Below are 14,155 nucleotides of genomic sequence, written 5' to 3'. Positions count from 1 at the left end.
CACAGCAGGAGAGAGGGGGAGCGCGTTCCGCCTAGGCTGGCTTAGAGACATTTTGCTCATCTTCTTTTCAAAACTGAAATTAAAATACAATATCCATCTTCCTAGGGTGTGATTTTCTTTCCCTTCCCTGAAGATGAGGAGTTAGGAATCGATGCTTCTCAAAGCCTGTATTGCTCTAAAAGGCTGAAATCGACCTGGAAACACCCAACTCTGTTCCTTTGCGCAGGTGGTTCTCATGGGAGAGGGTCGCTCTGAGTGATGGGCGTGGGCACCGTCCCAAGCACAGTCCAGCCGCAGCCAGGAGGCCAGCACAGCCTCGGACAGTACACCCCGTACACATCAAGGTTTACTAAGAGTGGAGGGAGACAGAAAACGCGAGCTTGAAACCAAAGCGTCATGATGCTGTATCAAAACCCCAAGAGCAAAACACACCTTGAACCTGGTGGTCATCCTCAACCTCTCTCCCGGGCATTTGAAGCCACATCCTTACGGCTGAAGGGAGCAATCGGAGCACACAGAGGGCAGCGCGGTCCTTGTTTTACATTTATCGTTTCTCTTCTGAGAAAGTCCAGTGCTCACATCCTGGCTTCCTGCCCACTACGCCCTCTCCAGGGCTGAGAAGGACGCAGCTCTGTCCACTGAGGCGAGTCCTGTCCAGAGAACTGTGGGCTGCAATTCTCACGTAGAAGTGGCTTTGGGCAGAGCAGCTAGGATTTTTGGTTTAGAATATTTCCCCCTCCACTCAGAAAAAGGAGGAGAAAAGGAAGAAGGACTGGGGAGGGAGGGAGGGAGGGAGAAGTAGGGGGAGGAAGGAAAGAAGAGAGGGAGGGAGGGAGAAAGGAAGGAAAGAAGGAAGAGAGGGAGGGCAGAAGTGGGGGAGGAAGGAAAGAAGAGAGGGAGGAAGGAAGGAAGGAAAGGAAGGGTAAAGGAAAGTAAGGAAGGGAAGGAGGAGAGGAGAGAGAGAAAAAGGAAACTTTGCATACAGTCTACTTTTGGAAGGACTGAAAGGGTTTTCCACTCCAAACAACACTCCTTAGTCTCCTGGGGCCACACCCAGCAATGCTGACAGCAGAGAATCCAGACAATATCCATACCCTCTGCCCACAGAGGTGCACAAGACATCTGGGCAAGCAGAGGGCACACTGTCTGCACGTGGCCAGGAGACTGGCCCCTGGTGGCACTGGCCAGATACTGCTCAGCTGTCCCCTAACCTCAGTCACTGGAGGAACAGCACCTGCCATTCATGGTGCACAGTGGGGCATTGACAGAGTGATCTTGAATCTGGTGTGTGCCACGCTTCTGCTTGTATGGGGGCACTTGGGGGCACTTACAGGGACCTGGGGCACACACGCCCATGAGCACCAGCAGGGCACCTGTTCCATCCAGACCCAGGCTGAGTGGTGGACCACAGCAGCCCAGGCAGCTGTTGCAAAAATGACATTGAGGGGCTGGAGGCACGGCCATGCCTGGACTGTTAAGTTTTCCAAAGCAGTTCATACTATTTTCGTCTAGCCAAAAGATTTAAACCAAACAAGGATGATTAAAGAAAAAGAAAATATTTCCAGAAAACCTGTTAAGGCTAAAAGCTGGCCTCAGACTGGGAGAGGGGGCAGCAGCAGCACCAGCGGTGGAGAAGCGGTGGCTGCCGAGGGAGGCAGGACAGAGGGAAGGGCAGCCTGGCGTGCACGAGGCAAGTCGGGAGCGTGTGTTCTCAGAGCTATTTTGCTTTATTTGCAGACACTGTTGTTTTTCATCTTTCCCACATACAAAGCTGAACAATGAATAAAAAGGCACCTGGAGACAGCAAAGACGCATTCATTTCATGTGACATCGTTTAAAAAAAGATAAAAAGATTTAAAAAATACTCTGGTTAACAATGCACGCTTCCTACGTAACAAGCAATCCTGGAGAAGCCGTTCTGTGTCCTCGTGTCCCGTGGAGTTGGCCGTGTGCTGTGTTGTGGGGAGGAGAGGGCCGGCATGGCGAGGCCCCCTACTCCCACTCTGTCAGGTGGGAAGGAAGGAGGAAGGACAGGCAGAAGAGCCTCAAGACCGCACCACAGCAGTGACGCAGAGGGCGACAGCTGGGTCACACCTGAACATCCCTGCCTGGCCGTCGGGAACCTGAAAGGTGACTCTTTGCCTAGAAACTGCTGAGTGAGAACATTTCAGAAATGGATGAAGTTGGGACAAAAAGCGCTGAGCCCAGGGAAAAACGTTTGGTTTTCCGACCCCAGGAGTGAGCTGTGAGCCAGGATGTCCTGTGTTGAGAAGGGTGTGAGCCGCTGGTTCTCTGGAAGAGGAGGTAGAAAGAGACAGGGACCAGCCGGGGCAGCTCTGAGATGTCACCTGACTCTCCACTCCCTCTCCCTGCTTGAGCCTTCCTAGTTGGTCTTGAAGATGGAGAAACCAAGGGCTGGGGAGGTCTGAGGTCCTCCCAGGCCCCGGAGGTGCCAAGCCATTGCACCAGTGAGATACACCTTCTCTTAAAAAGAAAAGAAAAAGAAAGAAACCTGCTTCCTGCAGCGATGTTACAAAAAGCCATTTAAAAAAACCTTCCTAATTGAAATCTAGTGTCCACAAGTAGGTAAAATCATCACTTATCAGAATTATTTTTTTAAACAAAAACTTCAGCTCAGTTATTGGAGTTGATTGTCTTAACAAAAATAGACTCCGCAGTTAGCCTCCGTTCCGCCCTGAGGGAGGCGCGGCACCGCGCTCACACGAAGGAGGAGAAGCCGGTGAGCGGAGTCCGCGCGCCGGGGCCAGCTGGGGTGTAGACGCCGCCCGCGCTCTGCGTGGTGATGACCGGGTGCAGCTGCGCGCCTGCCTCGGAGCCAGCCACCGCCTCGTACCTGTGCGGCGCAGGTGCGCGGCCCTGGGCCCGGCGCTTCCACGAATTGTAGTAGGTGGGGTCGCTCATGTAGTGGTTCACGAACGAGTGCTTGGGCAGTGCCTCCTCGTACTCGGAGTCGGTAGCCTGCGGGGCAGTAGAGAGGCTGTGTAAGCGCAGGGCAGGGCGTGGCCATTGAGGGCCAGAGCGCGCTGGGCGAGGCCTGGCGGTGGGGGCAACTCGCCGGGTGGGGGACCGTGTCGCGGTCTCAAGCCCTCTACCTCTCTACACGGGAGAGCAAGCAGCCCCCCACAGCACTCCCTCTCTGATCCAGGCCTGGCCAACACTGCTTTCTCAGCTGCATGCAGCCCCCTCACTCTGCACCAGCTGGTCTCTGAGAAGAGCTGGGCCTCCACCCAGGAGAGGTCTACACGGCCTCCTTTCTTCAGGAGAGGTCTACACCGCCTCCCCACTCCAGGACAGGTCTACACAGGCTTCCTAACCCCATGAGAGGTCTACACAACCTCCCTATCCCAGCAAAGGTCTATGTGGCCTCTGCACACAGCCCCGAGGGAACTCTGCCTGCCCCATGGATCGTAACATAGAAGAGACCCAGGGCTGGGGGAAGACCTGGGTCTTCGGCTTGCCTGAGACTAAGACTTGGGCTGCTAAGGGCAAAGTGAAAGGATTCTGGAGGTGATGATGCAGAGGGGAAGAGTGGGGATGGGAGGGGAGGGGTGCATCCTCCCCTTGCAAGTGACCCTGCAACATCACATCCATGGAGCCCTCCAAGGGTGGGGAGGCCAAGCAATGGAACCGCCTGAATAAGCCAGGTGCCTCATATGTCTCTCCCCACCAGGTACGGAATGGCCTGGCCTCTCAAACACCTGGAAAAGTGGCCTGAGGCCTCCCACTGATGTTTGAAGATCAGTCCCTTTGAGGTTTTCCCCCTTTTAATAAAGTAAATCAGCAGATTCCATTAAGAACTTGGACCCCACATGTTTTCTATGATGCAAAGTCATTGGAAGGACTGTTAAAGGAGAAAGCGGACTTTGGAAGGCTAAGGCGGGCAGATCACAAGGTCACGACATCGTGACCAGCCTGGCCAACATGGTGAGACCCCATCTCTACTAAAAATACAAAAATTTGCTGGGTGTGGTGGCAGGTGCCTGTAATCCCAGCTACTTGGGAGGCTGAGGCAGGAGAATCCCTTGAACCTGGGAGGCAGAGGTACAGTGAGCTGAGATCGAACCCCTGCACTCCAGCTTGGGCAACAGAGCAAGACTCTGTCTCCAAAAAAAAAAAAAAAAAAAGAGTAAGTAGAGGCTGAAATGGGTATTTTTTTTCCCCAAGAAGGTGAAGGTCTCAGTTTTGCTGGTAAGTGCCACATCCTCCCAGATGCACGGAATCATCACGGGACCCTCACCTGTGTGTCCTGGGAGCTTCCCGAGCTCCTAGGGGATCCACCTGCCGACACAGAGACTGAGGCTCTGCTGTGGAACCAACACTAAGGTACCTCCCAGGGCCCCCATCTCTCACAGGGGTCAGGCGGAGCTGCCCTTTTTCTCTCCCCAGAGGGTATCAAGGGAACCAGGGAGGAGGTAAAAGAGTGAGCTGCCTCGAAATGCCATCTGAGAATTATCAGCTGTGTGTTAAGGTAGCAGATTCCTGGGTGTGGCTCCAGCGATCCTGACTCCGTGGGTCTGGGGGAGGCCTGGGAATGTACATTTAGAGGCCCCCTGAGGACTCTGATCAGCGGTCAGGCTGGGAGCTGTGCCTTGTGGATATTTAGATGGGGGGCTGTGGCTCCAGAAGTGGGCCCCATTGCCAGCAACAGCAGCTCTTTCAGAAGTAAACATTCTAGAAGGAAAGTTGCAAATCCAGTTCCCCCTAGGGTGTGTGAGCAGTGTCCTTGCAGCTGGCAGGGGAGGGGGGGCAGGGGATGGGAGAGCTGCCAGCTCCCCTAATTTTTCAGGGAGTCCACACTGAGACCCAGGAAAACAGAAGCATCCCTGGGTGCGATGTTCCTGCCAGCTGCTCTCTCATCTGACAGTCGGAGAGTGAATTACCCACATCAGCACCCAGGCAGGAAGATCTGATCCGTGAGCTGACACTATCCCGCACCAGGGGATGCGCGTCCGTCCCGGAAGCCTGTGTGAGCAATCAGCCTCCAGGCTGTGCAGAAACCCCATGGAGGTGTAGCAGGGAGCCAGAGACTCCTGGGATTTGGGGACACAGACTGAAAATCTAGCTCTAACTGGAGTATTTATGTGAAAGTAATAGTGAGTCACAGATTTGGGACTTTTCTGAATATTAAGTGTAAACTGGTTTATGGTACAATAAACAGAACAGCTGAATCCATCTGTGGCTCCTCTGCATTTAGGAGAATTGCAGAGGTAAGATGTGTCTTCCCACATACACTGGGACCCCCGATCAGCCTACTTCTCCTTCGTCGAGAGAGGATGATAAACGTGGCAGCGGCTCCTTTTTCGAGAACGCCAGTTACATTCCAGATTAATGCCCCGCTGTGATCTTTGCAACTGGCAGAGGATCCTATGATGCAGATGTTATTGTTCCACTTTATGAATAGCTAAGCAAGGCTCGCAGGAGAGGCTAGGCGGGAGCTTGCACCTGACTCCCAACCCCCGAGCGCTCACCCACCTCCGCAGATCCTGCGACTTCCTCCCAGCTCCAGGCTTGAATCCTCTTGGATCTTCTGAACAGGTTCTACAACCCCCTATTCCAAATTCCAAAACCCACAATGCTCTGAAACTTAAAAGGCTTTTTAATAACTCATTTGATGGTGAAGGCTGAGCTGACTTGAGCTAACTTGGCAGCTTACCCTTGGCTGAACTGATGTAGGGCCATTCAGTGTGAACATTCTCATGTTTTGCTACAAGCAGACTAATGTGTTTGATCACAAAGTGCTGGCCTGACCCTACTGGAGCTGCTCCTTAACATACAATGTACTCCCAAACTTGAAAAACACGGAATTCTTAAATATATCTGGTCTCAAGGTTTTTAGCTAAGAGATCAGGGATCTGTATTTGTGGCTGTTTAAGATTTATTTATTTATTTAATGGAGTTTCACTCTTGTAGCCCAGGCTGGAGTGCAGTGGCACTATCTTGGCTCACTGCAACCTCCACTTCCCCAGTTCAAGTGAGTCTCCGGCCTCAACCTCCCGAGTAGCTGAGATTTCAGGTGTCCACCACCACACCTGGCTAATTTTTCTATTTTTAGTAGAAATGGGGCTTTACCATGTTGGCCGGGCTGGTCTTGAACAACTGACCTCAGGTCATCTGCCTGCCTTAGCCTCCCAAAGTGCTGGGATTACAGGCATGAGCCACCATGCCCAGCCTGTTTAAGATTTATTCTTCATCTGTTTTCTAAAGGCCTTGAGGTGGCTTACAAAGGGAAGCTCTGTGTAAACGCAAACAGAAGAAAACAGAGCAAAGATCATTCGAAAGAAGCCAAAGGAATCCACGATTCGCCCCTGAACCGGATCTGTTACTTCTTTGGAGACGAACTTGGAACTGAAACCTCCTGAAGCTTAGGGAAAATCACACGTATTGAAATGCAGTGAAGGTATCACTTTTCTTGTGAAAAATTCACAGAATGGTTAGGAACGAATGACAGAAATTTAGTGCTAGGTTTCATAGGCTGGGGTTAGGGTTCATTATCATTTGAAGGTCAAGTATGAGGTTCAAGACTTTCACCCTCTTTTGACTATATTCCCAGGTCCCAGGGGTCTTCCCGGTTCAACTTCCCTACCACAAGGGATCCTGGTGTGGAAAAACAAGAGAAGTGGTGACTGGATTCGATTTTCTTGTCTTGTGTCTGAAAGAATCAACATCCCCAAATGCAAGTGACCTTCTTTGGGTCATACTGGCCGGGGCCAGACTGGGGCCAGAACCAGCCTGGTTTCTCAGCCAAAGGTGACAGAAATAAAGTCTTTCTGGTAGCAGGGAGGAGAAACCTTCAACCGCAGTTCTAGAAAAAATAGAGAGACACTATTTATATGGGTGAGTCTTATATGAAAATTGTCTCTGCATGGTGGAGAAATCATCAATTGCAGTGGGAGGGCATGTCATGAATTCTGTTTCAGTTAGTCTGTCTTGCACCCACTTGGTGACTCTTTGGGCATCTCTCTGCCCCCTGCATGCCCTTGCCAGGCTGTAGGGAAGCAGGGTTCATGTCAGGTGGGGCCTAGGGGTGGTCCAGAAGGGACTGCTGAGCTCTTGCTGGAGTCTACATTTCCAAGAGCATGTCCAGAACTCCTTAGAGAATGAATATGACACACGGCCCACGCCCATCTGCGTGTTTATACCATTTCTTTTACGGCTTGTATGTATGTTGCTATGTTATTATGATGTGTTTCCTCAGCCAAAGATCTAAAAGTCCTATAGTTTCAAGAGAAGAGTCTGTGACACATGTGGGTGCCAAGAAGGGGGCCTGGCAGGAGACACAAATTGGGAGTATGTGGTTGTCCAGCTCACAGTGATTCCTGTCATTTGCATCTGGGCCCCAACCCCTTCTTTGAAGAAAGCAGTTCTTCCACACCACATGGACGGGCTAGCCTGTCTCTCAGAAAACTGTGATTGGCTGATGGTTGGGCATATGACTTCAGTTCAGCGAATCAGGGTCTTATCCTGGGATTTTTTTTTTCTTTTTTTCACACTGCAGCTGGAAGGGAGGCATGCTTTGTTCTGGGGAGAAAAGCTGAGAGGCGGTGAGTTCTGAGTGGCTACTGGCCACAGACCCAGCCAAGTGATCTATAATAACAGCCAATCAGGGAGAACAAAACCATTGTGCAGAAAGAAGCAGAGACAAGAGGCTCCAAGAGGTTTCTCTTCCTTCTTGCTCTCTATTTAGGGAGGGGAAGTGAGAATACACCCAGGGCCACATGACAAATAAATGCCAGGCAGAGCTGGAGCTAAAAGCTGAGCTTCCTGGCTTCTGCTCGGCCCCTGTCATTGCCTCTTTGAGAAACCACAATCTTAAAATGCCATTCTTCCTCCTGCTGCCTGCTCTGTTTATTACTTGTATGACATTATTATTTTTTAATGGGGATGTATTTTAGTGAGTTACAATTACTGACAAAAAAGAAATGCTGCAGGGTCCTTTTTTGGTAAGTTTCCTGTGTGATGTGTGTCGGTTTCCCAGGAAACCCTGGAAGGACAGAATGTGATTGGATGTGGTGTCAGACTGACTGTGAGAGTTTCTAAAGGTGCAGACCTGCCTGGAAAGTAGCCAATAAAGATAATCTCAACACCTTGGGTATTATATTGGCAAGATGAAAGACTCAAATATTATTAAGGAATTAATTAGGTACGATGGGGTTGGTCTAAGTTGGTCGGAGCAGGACGGATTTTAAAGACAGTTTCTTTGGATTTCAAAAACAATTTTTAACGTGATTGGAACAGCAGATATCATTCATAAGCAGCCCTGTGATAAAACCATGACAAACCTTCCAGTTTCTAAACAGAAAATTGGGAATAGCCACAGCATGTGTCGTGTGACACTTATGGTATAATTCAGAGCAGCACCTCGGGTCAGGCAGGCCTCTGTGCACCTGGGAACTGATTCGCAGGATTTTCACTTTAGCAATAGTTCTGAGAGTGGTTTAAAAATGCCCTGGGGATAAAAGGATGGCATCCCTGTTTTCTTAGTGAGATCTCAGCTTCTCAAGACAGTTTTTCTAGCAGAGACTGCATAGGGCTTCTCACTCTTATACCCTGGGCCCTGGGAGAAGAGGGTGAGCAGGAGAAGCCTGCCTCTGCCCATGGTTCTAACCAGCAAACATGCTGTATCAAAACACTGGATTGAAGCCAGGGCCAAGGACGTACATTACTCTTTATTCCTAACATCTCGGTTTATAATATATTCAAATCTATAAGCTGCCTCCAGTAGAGAGGATAAACATCTTAAACCTTCATCTAAATCCAAGCCATTTTTAGATAGTCCTATTTGAAAACAGCATTGCAGCTTTTGGGTTTATTCCATTGCTGAGCAGCTTTCTGACTGTTTGCCCTGCAATGCTTTCTTCTCTCTCTAACAGCCTTTTCTATAGTTCTGTGACTTGATTCTGTCTTTGTAAATTTGGTGTTAAGGGACCAGGCCAAAGCCCATATTTCTTCCCAATCCCCTCTGAATATCACAGTTACTAGTCATGAAGGCAAGGCTATTTCTGGAATGGCAATGTGAGGAGGTCAGCAGACCCTCTCCTCAGTTTCATTTAACAGGTGAAAAGTATTTTATAAACAACCATCTAAAATCTTTGAAGGCTGGGTGCAGTGGTTCATGCCTGTAATCCCAGCACTTTGGGAGGCCCAGGCAAGTGGATCACCTGAGGTCAGGAGTTAGAGACCAGTCTGGCCAACATAGCAAAACCCCATCTGTACTAAAAATACAAAAAATAGTCAGGCATGGGGCTGCACACCTGCAATCCCAACTACTTGGGAGGCTGAGGCAGGAGAATCACTTGAACCTGGCAGGTGGAGGTTACAGTGAGCCAAGATCATGCCACTGTACTCCAGCCTGGGTGACAGAGCAAGTCTCCCTCTCAAAAAAAAAAAAAAAAAAAAGTCTTGGGCAATGGTGCTAAGAGTAGATAGCAAATGGAGAAAGATTTATACAAGAAAATCTGGTAAATCTCACCTAATAATGAGAGTCTGTGGTGCCTGAGCCATGACCTACTCTCCCTACCCAATGCCCCCAGCCCAGTGTGACAGAAACTACTCTGGGCAGATATGGCAACATGGCAGGGCTCCTGGTCTAGGAATTTACCTTGGAGAGGAAAGTTCTGGCATCTCTTACCCATCTTCCCCTTTCCCCCAACCCAGCTCCATGTTGAAGAAGCTCTATTCTAGGCAGAGATGGCCAAGAGTACTGGGGCTCCTGTCCCTCATCCAGCCTTTGCTAGGAGGCTGGGAGTCTATACCAGGTGTGGCAGGCCAAGAATACTGGGCCCTGATTGCCCACACCCCAGCCTGTTTGTAGGAAGAAGTCCCACACTGGGAGCAGCAAGCCCAGAAGTCCAGGGACTGCCCTCTCAACCCAGTGCCCCACTTGTGTGGCAAGTATGTCACTATGGAAGAAGGAGGCTATTGTCCTCACCTCCAGCTTTGGTGCAGTGACACAGAGGTCCTGCATGAGATGGACAGTTAGTCTATAAGAACAGAGAGCTTCCAGCTCCACCTGAGGAAAATGACTTTATTTGGAACAGAGCATACCTAAGGACATTGTCGAACACTGTGGAGCCTTTAGGGGTAAGGGATGAAGAGGAAGCTGATAGCTCCATGTCAGCAACAATGGAAGTTTAACAGAGAGAACCAGGAAAAGAGACTTCTGAAGCTAAGAAGAGGCCTCTTAGTGTCAGTGCAAGCTTCAAAGACTGACAGCATCTGGTAACTGCAGAAAAGCTGGACTTCAACTGGATCAGAGGTGTGGAGCAATTTATGCACTAAGGCATTGCTGAAAAAACCAGAGCTAGCAAGTAGTGGAGGTGGACTGCTGGGTTGATACCAGTAGTGGTAAACCACCCAGAATCTTAATGGGGACAGGAAAAGTGAGCCCAGCTAAAACCACAGCCATCCCTGGGAGGCAGGAAGACGCTATGCATTGCCCAAGACTGAGGAGCAACATCAGAGCATACACAATGCAGGGGAAATGGACTTTACTGAACGAATCCAGCCAAATCACTGAAAAAACAAGCAAATAAGCAAGCAACAATAACCCTCAAGGAGGCATGAATATCATTATTCAGTTATTACAATATATTATAAAATATGATCTGTTTTCAAACAAACCCAGGGAAGTATAATGCATACACAGGAAAACAATAAAAAGAAGGTAGCCTCTGAGGGTGCCTAAACATTGGACTAAGCAGGCAAAGACTTCAAAGGTAGCTATTATAATTATGTTCAAATAACTAAAGAAGATCATGTTTATAAAATGAAAGAAATGTATGATCACAATTGAAGAATATCAATAAAGTGATAGAAATTACTTAAAAAACACAAGTGGGAAGTTCTTGAGTTGAAAAATGTAATAACTGAAATTTAAAATTCATTAGATAGGCTCAATAGTAGACTTGAGCTGGCAGAGGAAAGAATCAGTCCACTTGAAGATAGATTGATAGAGATTATGCATCTGAAAAAAAGACTTAAAAATTGACAGAGCCTCTGATAAATCTGAGACAGCACTAAGAGCACCAACATACGTGTCATAAGAATATCAGAATGAAAGGAGAAAGAGAAAAAAGCAAAAAAAAAAAATACTCAATAATGACTTAAAGTTTCCCAAATTTGATAAAAAGTATTAATCTACAGGCAAAATATGTATAATAATAGCACAAAAAGAAAAGGAAAAAAATACAGCTATAGGAGTAAAGTTCCCCTAAGTCACCAAAATTTACTATAAATCTTAAGTAGATACTAAAACTAGAGTAAGCCACTAACAAAAATAACCAAATAAATATAGCAAAAGCAAAAACAAGGAAGTCAAAATGATATATTTGGAAAATTAATTTAACAAAAAGAAGCTGATAATGGAAAATAGAGAATAAAGATATAAGACATATCTTAATTAGAAAGCAAATACCTGATAAAAGGGTAAATATAACAAGAGGATGTAACAATTATAAATATACACATACCTAACAACAGAGCCTCAAAATACATGAAATTAAATGAATCGATGTGAAGAGAGAAACAGACAATTCAATACAAATAGATATTTCAATATATTAGCAAATGGAAAAACTGAGAAGATCAGACATATCAAAGATGGAAACAACATTATAAATCAACCAGAGCTACAGACACATACAGAACACTCCACCCAAAGCAGCAGAATGACACATTTTCTCAAGTAGGTAGGAAACATGCTCCAGTATAGACCATGTGCCAGGCCTTAAAACAAGACCCAGTGAATTTTAAAGGACTGAAAATAAATATATAAAATAGGTTTCTCTGACTAAAATAGGGCACAATTAGAAATAAATAACAGGAGAAAATGTGGGAAATTCACAAATATGAGAAAATGTAAAACATAGCCCTAAATAACAATTGTGTCAAAGAAGAAATTACAGAGAAAATTTAAAAAGTACTTTGAGATAAGTAAAATAAAAGCATAACATAGCAACACTTATGCGATGCGGTTAACACAGTTCTTAGTGGGGTTTTAGCCATAAAGTCCTGTGTTTACAAAAAAAGAAAGATCTCAAATCAACAACCTAAACTTCCAACTCAGAAAATTGAAAAAAGAAGAGCAAACTAACTCCAAAGCAGGCAGAAAAAAGAAAGTCATAAAGATTAGAGTAGAAATAAATAAAATATAAAGTCGAAAAATAAAAGAGAAAATCAATGAAACTACAGTTAGTTCTCTGCAAAGATTAACTGACAAAACTTTAAACAGAAATAAGAGAAAGAAGACTCAAATTATTAAAATCAGGAATGAATTAGGGATATTAATTAACACTGCCTTTACAGAAATGAAGGATAATAACTGTATACAACTATAAGCAACTGTATCTTAACAAATTAATGAGATAACATTAAAAATCCTTAGAAAGACACAAATGAGTGACACTGACTTAACAAACAAAGGAAAAACTGAATAAATCTATAGCCAATAAAGAGATGAAATCTGTAATTAACAACTCCCCACAAACAAAAGCCTAAGACCAGAGGACTTCACTGATGAAATCTGCCAAACATTTAAATAATTAATACCAGCTTTGGAAGTAATACTTCCCAAACCATTCAATAAGGCCAATGTTACGCTAATATAAAAATTACCCAAAGATATGTAAGACAAATAAACTACAGACCTGTATCCCTTATAAGCATAGATATAAAAATGCTCAGCAATATTGCAAACTGAATCCAGCAACATATAGAAAGGATTATACAAAATAAACAAAGGGCATTTACTGCAGGAATGCAAGGTTTAACATCCAAACATCAGTTAATATAATGTGCCATATAAATAGAATAAAGGACAAAAACCAACCAGACACAGAGAAACCATCTGACAAAACTCCAAACCTTTTGATAATAAAAACATTCACCAAACTCAACCAGATAAAGGGCATAAAAGTAGAAATAATCTGAAGTGGAAAAAAGTTAACAGAGCAGGCCTAACACAACTAGCTTTAGAATATCCTGCCTCAAAGATTACCCTTGGCTGGCATCTGGGAACTTGACTGGTAAAAAGTACCTTTCATTGATAAAACATTTTCCCTAAATTATAAGAGTGCAGTGGCTAAACTGCACAAATAATGTGGTTTATGCTAAATATTTGCTTTCTTTCTGGAGTCTGGAGTTTTGCTACATGCTTGGCAGAGGATGCCTATGTGACCAGCTGCCAATAAAAACCCTGGGCACTGAGTTTCTAGTCATCAGTACCTACCCTGCAGGTGCAGTTTGCTCTAAGTGCAAGGCTATGGTAAAGCTGTGGTAGACAACAATTCACATGTGTCCTCAGAACTGCCTGGTAGAGGATTAAATGTGTCCTGTGTGCCTCTATAGGAGAGGACTCTTGGAAGCATGAACTGGTCTCCCCTGGACTTTGCTCTGTGCACATTTTCCCTTTGCCGATTTTGCTCCGTATTCTTTTGCTGTAATAATACATCTTAGTCATGAGGATGTGTGCTGAATTCTGTGAGTGCTTCTAGCGAACTTGGGAGTGTTCTTGGGGATTCCAGACACAACAAACCCGAATGTTCATCAACTGATGAACAGATTTCTAAATATGTTGTATCCATACAATGAAAATTTCCCCCAAATAAAGAAATGAAGTACTGATATATGCCACAACATACATCAGTGAACCCTGTTGAACCCTGAAAACGTTTTGCTGAGTGAAATAAGCCAATCACAAAACCACACATTGCACGAGTCTGTTATAGGAAACGCTCAGAACAGGCAAATCTATAGAGACAGAGAGTGGTTGCCAGAGTTTGGAGGGAGAAGGGAACGGGAGGCGACTGGTAGAGTTATGGGGTTTCTTTTTAGAATGATAAAAAAGTTCCAAATTAGTGGAGATGATTGCAAAACTCTGAAACTACTAAAAACCATTGAATTGTATATTCTAAATGGGCAAAGTATATGGTATGTGAATTATAACTCAATAAAGCATTTTTTAAAAAGAAGATCCTGACTAGAGTAGGGTTTGGGACTAGGAGGGACTAATTGTCAGATGTCAGCCTTTTCAAATCGCCCTGTGACACTTGGCCTGTGTTCCGTTAGACCCTACAAAGAAAGATACACTTCCCAGCTGGGTGTGGTGGCTCATGCCTGTAATCCCAGCACTTTAGGA

The 14,155-nt window shown here is 46.0% G+C and overlaps 1 protein-coding gene across 3 annotated transcripts in view; it reads right to left on the bottom strand.

Moving 5' to 3' along the window:
- Positions 1–1,520: 1,520 nt before the first annotated feature.
- SDK1 (sidekick cell adhesion molecule 1) overlaps positions 1,521–14,155 on the bottom strand; it is a 978,776-nt gene continuing 966,141 nt past the window's right edge. For all 3 annotated transcript variants that reach the window (XM_032259651.1, XM_032259652.1, XM_032259653.1), the window contains one exon: positions 1,521–2,979. In XM_032259651.1, the coding sequence (XP_032115542.1) occupies positions 2,719–2,979 (261 nt within the window). In that variant the 3' untranslated portion in view covers positions 1,521–2,718. The remainder of the gene's footprint in view (positions 2,980–14,155) is intronic.

This window comes from Sapajus apella, unplaced genomic scaffold (assembly GCF_009761245.1).
Source record: "Sapajus apella isolate SASKATOON/1434 unplaced genomic scaffold, GSC_monkey_1.0 scaffold110, whole genome shotgun sequence".
NCBI classification, from domain to species: domain Eukaryota; kingdom Metazoa; phylum Chordata; class Mammalia; order Primates; family Cebidae; genus Sapajus; species Sapajus apella.
This window is presented reverse-complemented; position numbering and strand designations above follow the sequence as displayed.